Source organism: Lactuca serriola, chromosome 3 (assembly GCF_051521515.1).
Source record: "Lactuca serriola cultivar US96UC23 chromosome 3, Lser_US96UC23_V15, whole genome shotgun sequence".
Classification (NCBI taxonomy): Eukaryota; Viridiplantae; Streptophyta; class Magnoliopsida; order Asterales; family Asteraceae; genus Lactuca; species Lactuca serriola.
Window position 1 is genome coordinate 154452194 of NC_136410.1, and position 12600 is coordinate 154464793.

The 12600-nt window shown below is 37.1% G+C and overlaps 1 protein-coding gene across 1 annotated transcript in view; it reads right to left on the reverse strand.

The window, feature by feature from the left end:
* LOC145094710 (uncharacterized) overlaps positions 1-12600 on the reverse strand; it is a 109887-nt gene that overhangs the window by 37131 nt on the left and 60156 nt on the right. The window contains exon 11 of the mRNA XM_079032787.1: positions 12243-12352. Coding sequence (XP_078888913.1) covers positions 12243-12352 — 110 coding nt within the window. The remainder of the gene's footprint in view (positions 1-12242; positions 12353-12600) is intronic.

Genomic DNA, 12600 nt, shown 5'->3' on the forward strand with positions numbered 1-12600 from the left:
CATTTTGAGCTTTTGTATGGTCGGAGATGCCGTACCCTTGTATGTTGGAGAGAGGTTGGTCATAGGGTCATGGGGAAGACCGAAGAAGTCCTTCAGATAATGGAGCTTATTCAACAGATCAGGTAGAGACTGTTGACAGCTCAGAGTCGGTATAAGAGTTATGCCGACTGGTACCGATCAGAGAAGGAATTTTAGGTCAGAGATATGGTATTACTGAAGGTCTCGCCTTAAAAGGGTGTGATATGCTTCAGGAAGAGGGGGAAGTTGAGTCCCCGATATATTGGACCTTTCCATGTGATCGCTAGGGTAGGTAGGGCAGCTTACCGGTTGGATTTGCTGAGTGAGATCAGTCAGATCCACAACACTTTCCACGTCTCTCAGTTGCGAAAGTGTGTGTTGGATATTGAGACAATGGTTCCTTTGGATGATATTTAGTGAATTTCAAAGCACATTCAAGGAATATAGAATATGTATGAATATTGTGGATGATATCATTAAAGAAGTATCCAAATATACACTAACAAAGGGTGTAAATGAGTTGAGCCGAGCTTGTAACATCCTAATGATGTGGCACTTCTAATTTTGACCCTATAATTAAATAATATTGCATTTTGCCCCCTGAAGTTGAAAAGATTCCAATCTTGGCCCATAGTAGCATTGTGGTAATTTTGGACTTGAAGTTAGTACGTTGGGCGTACGATGTGTACGTTAAGCGTACTAGGGCGGACCCTAGTACGCTGGGGTGATCTTTGATTGCATGATTAACTGTCTATTGATTTTGTTTGTTATCTGTTATATGTTAACATATTATTTTGGGGTGAGACTTTATTGCTTTGTGCGTGAGTCTACAGACTGGGGTATTCCAGTCCGATGACTGAGTGGACCTGAGGGTATTCCAATCCGATGGCTGAGTAGGCCCTCTATATATTGGTATTCCATTCCGATCATTGTGTGGACCTCTTATATATTGGCATTCCAACCCGATGACTAATTGGGCCAGGGAGGGGTAATCCAGCCCGATAACTGTGGGCCCGTGGGTATTCCAGTTTGATGACTGATTGGACACACCATGCCTGTTCATTTATGTTATGTGTGTTATGTGCTGGTACTTTGGGGGAACTCACTAAGCTTTGGCTTACAGTTTTTAGTTTATTGTTTCAGGTACTTCTGATGATCGCAGAAAGGCAAAGGCGTGATCATACACATCCTATATTTATGACTTAATGATTTTGGGATACTCTGATATGGATAAATAATTTGGAATCAATGATTTTGAAAACATTTTATTTATGTGGGTTGTTTTTAAATTTTTAAATTTGTTGTGATTTTTGGGACGTTACAGAGCTTGAGCTCGACTCATTTAAAATTCATGGGTCTTGATTCAAACTTAATTTTCAAAGCTCGAGCTCGGCACGTGAAGGAATTAACATGCTCGAACTTCGCTCGGGATCGAACTATTTGTTAGGCGTGCCTAAATGAGCCTAACCTGGGCTCGAGCTTAGCTCTCGTAATAGTCAAATATCGAGCTCGTTTGTGTTATTAAGCACTGTAAAGAGCCCGTTTATGATTATTTGATATTTGAAATTTAATTATTAATTATAAATTAATATATAAAAGTAAACTTAAAAAGCTATATTATATAAATATGTATTGGCATGTTTAGGTTTGCGAGCCTAATCGATCTCGGCAGATGAAGCTCGTACTCGAGCTAGTTTAATAAATAAGTAGCACACAAGTATCTTGGGCCATTTACACTCATATGCATTATTGACGTCAATGGGGAAGTCAAGGATCATGAAGAATCATAGTGGTGGAGCAAGAAGGTTCAAGGTAAAGTTAAGATAAAACAGACTAGATTTATGAGGTATTTATTAATTAATGAGGACATAAAGAGAACATTGCAAAAAAAGATACAATAAGGCTAAACAAGACAAGAGAAAAGCAATTGCTAAAGCAAAATGCAAGAATAAAGAGATATAAAGATATATGCATGAGATTAGACATTAACAAAAGGGAGATTGGTATCTACAAACTTGGATATGTATGTATATATATATATATATACACTAAAAATTAGTTCATATAAGACCTAGAGAGAGATACAACCTCCCCTTACCTAATTTTTAAATAAGAAATATAAGGAAATGAGTTCACACAAGAGAGAGAGAGAGAGAGAGAGAGAGAGAGAAAGAGATAGAAAGAGAAAGAGAGAGAGAGAGAGAGAGAGAGAGAGAGACAGAGACAGAGAGAGAGAGAGAGAGAGAAAGAGAGAGTGAGAGAAAGAGAGAGTGAGAGAGAGAGAGAGAGAGAAAGAGAAAGAGAAAAAGAAAGAGAAAGAGAGAGAAAGAGAGAGGTGAAGTGATAGAGAGAGAGGGAGAGAGAACCTTTGCTTATGTGTTTTTAATAGGAAAAATGAATCAAAATAAAAGAAGTGGCTATCTCCCTTTTCCTTCAATCACACCTATTCTCAGTTCTGCTTCCAACTACCGAGCTTGGACGTAAACAAGATTGAGTAAGAGATATGTCATATTATAATAGTATATGGTATATAAAAGGAAAACACACACACACACACATATATATATATATATATATATATATATGTTGATTGGCAAATGTAACTTGAGATCTGAAGACCTAAAATAAGAGTTGGAGCATCTAAATATTGAATGGAGCATCTGGATATTGAATAGAGCATCTAGAACTCAACGGATCATCTAGAAATAAATGGAGCATCCATATATTCAATGGAGAATCCAGATTTCAATAGAGCATCTAGATTTTAATAAAGCATTTGGAAAGCACAATGGAGCATCTAGAAACACAATGGAGCATTTAAAGGTGGGATGGAGCATCTGATAGAAGATTGGAGCATTAGAATAAGCACCATGCACAAGATTCGCCATTGGTGATGCTTGGTTTGCTATTATGTCACATGATGCACCATTATGTGTAAGGATGGTGCTCATGTAATGTCTCTGAAGGTTGAAGGTTCTAGTAGTGGTTGCATGACATATTGTGATTACTTGACACCTTTCATGGCCCTATAGATTGGTGAGTTTGATCCATTAGGGTTTTAAGTCTGGTCTCTAATCTATACATATGGATGCATGCTAAGTCATTAATTGGTATCTCGGTATCTTGTATCCTTAGTGAGTAGGTCGAATCTTTATTGAATTGTACTTTTAATCTATACATGAGAACTCTTGAATAAGAATACTCTTTCCTCCTTGGGGACGTAGTTCACCTTGATCGAACCATGTATGTAACGCCCCGTTCTAAAAGTAATTATTTATGGATTCCCGAGATCAAGAGTAAGGGCGTTTCGGTCTTTAAGGGCGATGGGTTTTCATTCGATAAGGTTTCGGACCAAGGTATGTTGCTAGAAGCGTAGGGCTTCTCGCCACCTTTCTGTGGACATAAAGTTCGTCGGGAACGGATCTAGAATGAACGAGTTGTGTTACTTTGAAGATATTGGCAACTATGACCCTTATGGAGAAAAATTGACGAGAAAGGTGCATGCATGCTTTTGGGACACGCGTGGCTACGCCCAGCGTAGCGAGTATTTGAATCGTGGGGTGTGAGGCGTACGCCCAGCGTACGTGAAGTTACGCCCAACGTACGATAAAGTTCACTAAACCCTAATATGGGTTAAGCCACTATATATAGAACATAATGACTTCAACCCTAGCACCCATATCCGCCTCCCTAACCTCAGAAGAAACCCTAGAGCGTTCCAACCTACATTTTTAGAGGTCTTGGCCTTGAAAAGCTCATCTTGGTGGTTTTTAGCTGGGAAGATAAAGGAAGAAGATTTGGAAAGAGGAACCTTCGAAGCTAGAGCTTGTAGATCTGGGACAAGAGTTTCATTTCGGACCTCTTCAAGGTAAAAATCTTTGAGCTTGATGAATAATCTCTTAGATCTCTCTTGGTACAATTTTATGGACTTTTTGGGTCCAACAATGCATCTTTATGACTCTAGCATGTTTCAAAGTCCAGGGTTGCCACCCTTAGTATCATATGAGTCCCTTATTTAGTAAAATTTCAACCTTTAGGGCTCACTTGTGATCATGCATGAAATCTAGTCACCTTTATGGAAGTGTGATGTTATATTTCAAGTTTGGGTTCATTTGGTGGGTTGCAAGCCACCAAGTAGCCGACTTTATAGCTTAAGACATCTTAGTGGACTTGGATCTATGATTATAGCACCTGGATCGGAGTGTTAAGCACTTAATAAGGAAATGACTTAGCAGAGCACTACATTGAGCGTACGTGCATGTACGCCCAACGTACCATCAACGAGCCTGTACGCTAAGCTTAAATTGAGTTACGCCCTGCATAACCCTGTCTGTTGGATCATGAGATTTGGGCCGTAGTTTTGGGGCATGTTTGGGTAATTGGGCCTCAGTGGGCCCTCAAAAATCATATTATATGGGTCAAGGAATATAATTTGGGCTTAGGGTGAGGCCCATTAAGGGATTGGGCCTAATGTAGCAAATTAGGCCATTAGTGGGTCACTAGTGGGCTTGAGTGGCTTTTCTAGTGTTGGACTTTTCATATTGTGGTTTTGGACCTTAGTAATGGACTAGATTGGGTTAAGGGTAAAATGGTCAATTTACCCTTAGAAGGATATGGTGTTGGAGCTAAGTGTTTTGTGGCATTGATAGTTCGAGGCGCTAGAGGAGCAACGGTGCGGGGATTGTCACATAGTAGTCAGAAGGGTACCGGTAGTGTTTCAGCAGTTCAAGGTGAGTCTTCTCACCATACCCATGGGTCTACGACACCAAGGCCGGCGCATTATGTGTTTATGATATATGTGTAATTACTCTGTGTCTTGATATGTATTGTGATCGTATGTTTTGCATGAAGACCCCAGGGGGAGCCCGTGGCCTTGGGTGTAAGACCATGTGGGGTAGCCCACGGCAGTCCAAGTAAAGACCATGTGGGGTAGCCCATGGCCTTGGGTGTAAGACCATGTGGGGTAGCCCATGGCAGTCCAAGTAAAGACCATGTGGGGTAGCCTATGGCATTGGATGTAAGACCATGTGGGGTAGCCCATGACAGTCCTAGGTAAAGTCCATGTGGGGTAGCCCATGGCATTCTTGCTGGTTCTTTGTATGCATGGCCTATGTGATCTGTTACTATGATATGTGTATGTGTGGTGTGTGGTATGCTCTAGGGAACTCACTAAGCTTCGTGCTTATAGGTTTTGTTTATTGTTTCAGGTATCATCGTTTTGGAAAGGAAGGGCTCGGATTGATCGTAGTGCACACACCTATGATTTCCGCAATGAATGATTTTGGGATGAACTCTGATAAATGTTTTACTTAATGATGATTTGAAATGTCTGGAATAAATGATAACTATTTTTGGGTTATATTAAAAATGAAATTTTTACCCTTGATTTTTGGATCGTTACAATGTAAATACTTTATCTTTGTGTGTGTGGTTTCCTGAGTTATCCATTTTACTTCCTGTAACGCCCGTAGATCAGGGCTAGTCAATTTAGAGATGATAAGCTTCAAAAATGAATTTTTCATAGAATATTATTTAGAATGAATAATCTTAACTAAGTTGTAGTGGTCGTGACAAGGATTCCAGATATACAAAGAATGCTGAAATCCGAGTTATAACGCAGAAGTTATGACATGTCGAAGTTTCGTGACAGAACCGGCACGAAACATCGCAACGTAAATAATAAATTTACGATAGAGGAATATTTAGCCTTAACGATCTAAACAAAAGTTGTAGAATACGTTAAACCGAGAGCGTGCGTAAAAGGAACGTCCAAATATGACTTCGTATGAGGAAGTTATGATTTTTCTAAGTTTCAGCTTAGTAGTATACAACCCGAAGTTCGATTTTGAGATCGAGTGAGTTCTAGACGAAACAATCTAAACGAGAATCAAAGATCTCATTTATAGTGGTGCAACGGTGAAAAGACAGTCGAAAACGGACGTCAGATGAAGGAACTATGCATTTCTAACGAAGTTTTCCTGTCCTGGCCTACTAAAAATAATATATTAATAATATATTAAAAATAAAGTCAAAGTTAGCTGACGGAGTCTAAATTAGAGTTGTAGAGCATAATCTCACCTACGCGTGGATATAAAGAACGTTGAAAACAAAGCTCGTATGCAAAAGTTATGAATTTCTGAAGTTCAGGGCGCGAACCCCAAGGCTGTGTCAGAGGTCACAATGTGAAAACTGTGTTCACGACGTGAACTCACTGATTTGACCTCTTCTGGAGCTTGCAGGCCCAACTTGCGAGTACGCACCTGATGACGTCCAAAGTCACAACGTGAAATGATGTTTCACGACGTGAAAATCGAAAAATCAGCCCTATAAATAGAATCGAAGGGCAACCGAGTTTTGGTTGCTAATTCTTTCGCTCTCTCACACCCGATACCATCTATAGCCCTCTTGAAGCCCTCCCGAAGCCATGATATCATCCCGAGACCCAAAGTGAGTCCTGATGCTCCGAAGATCCCGAGAAGAAAAGAGTTTTCGAGCCGAAGCTCTGCCCACGAGAAGCCCGGTGTGTGAAGATATCCCAGTTTCACCGAGGAATTGCTACTTGAAGAGCCGTAGTGCTGTCCGATAATCGTCTTATCAAGTGAGTGTATAGTCCCTTTAATAAACACGATTTTAATACAAGTATTGTTTGAATGTATTGAGTATATGTTTTGAGTGAGTGTGTAGTTACTTTCTTCTAACACATAAAATGTGAAGTAATTGCTATGAAATACGTGCTATGTGTAACTAAATTGTTTGATGATTTGAGATGGGTGGTGAATATTAAGTATCTGCTATGAACTACGGGCTGTGAGTTTATATATTGTTGTTTATTTGAGATGAGTATGAAACGGATGTTTATTATACGTTTTAAATGAGTTAAACTGTATATGTATTTTGTATTTATAAATATGTTGGGTAGAACATGTGTAGATGAGATAGTTGGTGTGTGATAAAAGATGAGTTGGATAATGAGATAAAAGGTGGTATAGATCTTGAGATGAGGGTGAAAGGTGAAGAATGAGTGAATCCTTTACCCAAACGATGGGCCCCGTCATTCAACGGAGTAGGGATGACAACCATGGACTATTCTAGACAGTCAGTGGAACACTAGAAAGCTCGCAACTTGTAGGTGTTGTGGACTTGATGTTCACCGGTGTACTCTAAAAACCCATTGACATGTATTGCGAGTGGACTCTCGAAAACGATACTGTGAATAAACGAGATAAACTTGTTATTAATCCGAGAGTATGGATTAAGACATAGTTAATTATCCATAGTCCGGGAGCATGGATTGAGCATAGTCTTAGAACCAGGAGTATGGATCAGATCAGGAGGTTAGTTTTAGATCTGTGAGTAGGGATCAGGTAAAGAGGAAAATTTTAGATACGAGAGTTTAGATCGTTTCATTTTGAGGGTCGACGGAATGGGATAGATTGTTTTAGGAATATGATATATATATATATATATATATATATATATATATATATGTGTGTGTGTGTGTGTTAATAATAAAAGTGGTTTTGCAGGATTGAGATATGCATTATTATCTCATTGTTTGAAGTAGGTACTTTTGTACTCTGTGTTAATTAGGTGATTGGGTTCACCAGGTATATTTGAACTGAGTGTTCACTAGATGTTTTGAACTATGTGTTCACCAGGTATATTTGAACTAAGTGTTCATTGGATGTTTTGAACTATATGTTCACCAGGTATATTTGAACTAAGTGTTCAGTAGATGTTTTGAACTATGTGTTCACCAGGTATATTTGAACTAAGTGTTTATTAGATGTTTTGAACAATGTGTTCACCAGGTATATTTGAACTAAGTGTTCACTAGATGTTTTGAACTATGTGTTCACCATGTATATTTGAACGAAGTGTTCACTAGACGTTTTGAACTGTGTATTCACCAGGTATATTTGAACCAAATGTTCACTAGGTGTTCTTTTGAACTAGGTGTTCATTAGGTATTTCTGAATTCGGTGTTCATTAAGTATTTTGAACTGGGTGTTTAGTAGACGATTTAAACTGCGCATTCACCAGAGGTAATCTAAGAACCTTAGCAGCACTAAACTTTGTGCCAATTCCTTAGGTCAATCCTTAGGAATGAATGGGAGACGGATAATCAATTTTTAGGGTAAATCTTTAAGAAATAAATGGAGATAATGGAAGGGGGTAATTGGATTGCTTGTTTGATTATAGAATATAATAATTGTATTACTGTGGGTTGAAAGGCCTATATGCTCACCACGCTCACAAGCCTGACCCACTCAGTTTTCTTTGTATTACAGGTTATGGCACGAGAGCATAAGTTGGCTAACATATCGAGAGATTTTGGATTATAGGCCAATAGTTATAAATAACTGTTGGAAGGTCCATTTTGTTATGTTTATGCTTTTGGTCTGTATCAAACGTGATATCCCAAATCTTTTTAAAGAAATATATTTCTACAGAAATGTTTTGATAAATCTTTATCACATTTTGGGAACAAATTCCGCAACACTTTTATGTAAAATGTTACTCTGATTTTCGAACAAGCATAAACAAAATCTGTCTTTTCTGGCCATGAAATTGGGGATGTCACACTTCCTCACAAGTGGTATCAGAGCTTAGCAAGTGGCATCAAAATTGTTCTAATTCTTGACAAGTGACGTCTGATTCAAAACAAGTGGTATTAGAGCTACTGTTAATTTGTTTTCGGTTAAATGAAGATGGCATATGACAAGTTAAATTTGGAGAAGTTCAATGGTTCGAATGATTTCAGTTTGTGGAAGGTAAAGAGGCAGGCACTCTTAGTACAACGGAGTTGTGAGACAACATTGGAAGGAGAAGCAAAACTGTAGGAATACATGACGGTTGAGAAAAAGAGGATATTATGGAAAAAGCGCAAATTTTTTTTTTTTTGAGTTTTTAAGATGGAGTATTGCAAGAGGATGTGGATCAAAAAAGTGCTATTGGCCCTTGGGAAAAACTCTATGAAAAGTATCAAAATAATTATCTAAAAAATAAGTTGTATCAAAAGTAATGTTTATATACTTTTAGGATGTTTGAAAGTGCCTAAGTGAAGGATCATCTGCGTAACTTCAATAAGATCATCTTGGATTTACAAGGTGTGATTGTAAAGATTGAAGATGAATATCGAGCACTTATCCTTTTATGTGCATTGCCGAATTCTTATGAGAATTTCGTTGATGCCATGCTATATGGTTGGACAACGATTACTGTAATGATGGGAAGTATTCTTTGTTTTCCAAGAACTAAAACGAAAGGTGCCAGTTTGTGAAGATGTTTATGGTTCCATTTTATTTGAAGGCAGAGGAAGAACATCAGATAAATATGGTGGTAATAGAGGGAAGTCATGTTCTATATATAAAGCTTTGGCTAATATTAGATGTTATAACTGTAAGGAAAAGGGTAATTTAGAAGTGATGGTCCATTATTTAAGAAGGGGAATCACAGAGATGAATCAAACAACAACAAGAATGTTGATATAGTTCAAGAGATTTTTGATGAAGGGGATGATGGTGTAGTTCTGACTTTATGTACAACTAATTCTACAGATGCTTGAATCTTGGACTCAGGAGCATCTCATTATATGAATTACATGCATGACTATTTAGAAGCTTTTAAATAGTGGAATGAAACAGTTAAGATGGGATGCGTAGTATCAAAGGCAGTGACACAGTGCATATCACGATACATGATGGTATGGTCAGGAAAAACTGGATTGCTGGCTTGCCTCGGATCTTCGAAAGAACCTGATTCATGTTGGCACTTTGGAGAAGGATGGGCTGAAGTTTTCCGGTGAAGAAGACTATGTAGAAGTCTCCAAAGGTGCTATGGAGGTTATGAAGGCTAAGTTGCAACATGGAATTTATTTTCTTGAAAGTTGCATGCTAAGAGGAATCGTGACTGTATGCAAATCTTTGGATTGGTTTAATGATAAAACAGAGTTGTGGAACTATAGGTTGCGATATATGAGTAAGAAGGCGTGAACAGCTTGAGTAAACATGGGTTATTTAGTGGAGAAGTAACTAGAAAGGTTAAACCCGGTGAAGCTTGTATTTAAGAGATACAACACAAGGTGTAGTTTAGTTTAGCTCAACACTCAAGCAAAGAGATCCTCGAGTATGTTTACTCAGATTCATAGGGTTCCTTTCCAGTAAATTCTCATGATGGATGTCAATACTTTGTGTCTTTTATCGATGACTACTTATGGAAGGGTTGGGTGTACTTTCTAAAGACAAAAGACGAAGATGAACGGTTCAAGGAGTAGAAGACTGTGGTTGAAAAACAAACTGAGAACATAGTCAGGCCAGTTAGTATAGAAAATGGGTTGTAATTCTACAAGGCTTCTTTTGAAAACTTTTGAAAAGTAGAAGGTATAGTGAGGCATCACACTGTATGATACACACCACAACAAAATAGGTTTGCAAAACAGATGGCGTAAACATTGATGTAACGTGCTAGATGCATGCAAATATTTGCTGCTTTATCGGAGCAATTATGGGTGGAAGCAGTCAATAATTCTTGCTATATGGCGAATTGATCTCCATCAACTATAATGGGTTGTAAGACTCCTCTAGATGTATGGTGTGGGAAACCCTCTAATTATTCTGGTTTACAAAGTTTTGGATGTTGTACTTTTTCTCGTGTGAATGATGGTAAACTGGAGCCGAGGGCAATGTAGTGCATATTTGTAGGATATACATATGGAGGTAAAGTTCATCTTCTATGGTGTAGATATGAAGGAGAGATTTAAAAATTCGTTATTAGTATAGATGTGACCTTTGATAATTCTGTTATATGTAACGAGAGAGGAAGTGGTATAAGTGTTGCGGGGAATGACCAGGGTGCCATCCGAAGGTGAAGTTTCTAAGACACCGAATCTTCAACATTTGATCTAATAGGAGGAGGTTATAGGTGTTCAAAGGATCCTCTTGGGTATGGTGTAGGGTTTATTGTAGAGGAGAATCCGATTTTTTTGGATTTTTTACTCCTAAGAACCTAACTATGGTAACGTCAATAAAATCTAAATAAATTCCATAATATTATTTCATTTTTATGAAGTTTCATTGATTTTACAACGAAGCATGTGACGAATTTGTGTTATTATGATAATTACGTGTTAGTATATTCATCATATGTTGTGGATATATTCATTCAATATTGTGGATATGAGATATGCATTTTCTTATTTACTGTGGGTGGAAGAATTGCTCAAGAGCTATGAGAAGGTATGCAGATTGCATGTGGAATTCCACGTCGATTTCTTTTGATTAAACCGATCACTGAAACTCCATTAACAAAATTGCTAGTTATAAGAAGTGGTTGATATCCCAAACTCCATGACTGTTCTTGATGAGCTTCTTTCTATCTCTAAGGAAATTACAAAGGGAACATTAGTGGGATCTATAACTTCAAAAACACTGTTTGGATCAACCATAAACTGATTTAGGGGATGTAAATTTAGGAATATGGTATTGTTGGAGTCCAAATTATGTTTCTCTTAATGTGACACTAATAACATCCAGTTATCTGGACGTAAAATGAAAAATATTTACATAAGTTGTCATATCGCACAATACGTTTTCAGTCCATGTGTTTTTTCTTAGAATTCCATATTTGTAATAGCAGTGCATTTACATTGCTTCAAATATTCAGACAATTGTAAATGAAAGACAATATCAAAATTACCCTTCTTGTGTCGTACTAAGCATGACACTTGAAAGAGTATATATATATATATATATATATATATATATATATATATATATACCTTGCTCTAACATTTACTTTCTTCTTTCCAACTACAAACTAATGTATTGATTTTGATTCTTTTTGTTTGAAAAAGATTATGGATGATAATTGAGTAGCTTTATCTTTTTAAGAGGATACTTGGTTGGTAGATTTTCCTTTAAGACTCATTTTCCAAAAGTATTTCTATAGGATCCTAATAAATTGTGCTTTTCAAGTCTAAATTTCCACTTTGGACAAGAGTTTCATATAGTTTTCCACGTACATATAGATAATCTACTCACACTTATGCTTTAACATATTATATACCAGTGTATCAAGTATAAAGTTTATAGAGCATGTTTCATTTAATGATAAATCTATATTATAACTTAAATTACTGTGAGTTAATTATTCTATTAATTTTGATATATATATATATATATATATATATATATATATATATATAGAGAGAGAGAGAGAGAGACCTTGATTCATTTTTGTGCCTAACTTTCAGCTTGTCCTGGTTAGAAGCTTGTATAGACTCTGGCGAAAGCATAAAACATTTCTTGCCATTTGATTTGGTTATCCAAAACCACTACAAATAAATAGTTTTCAATTATATGCTACACATTACACTGTTAAACTGGATCTCTTATTCCTTTGTATACTTTAGAAAAATGAATATATGTAACAAATGTATAAATGCAATGTGCATATGTTTTCACTTGTGAAACAAAATATTCCGTGGGACTCCCGATTTTTTTGGGTGATATTTTTTGTTTAAAGTGACTAATGCAATAAGCCAGTCCTATATAAGCATGGGAATATGACTTATCAAAGTAA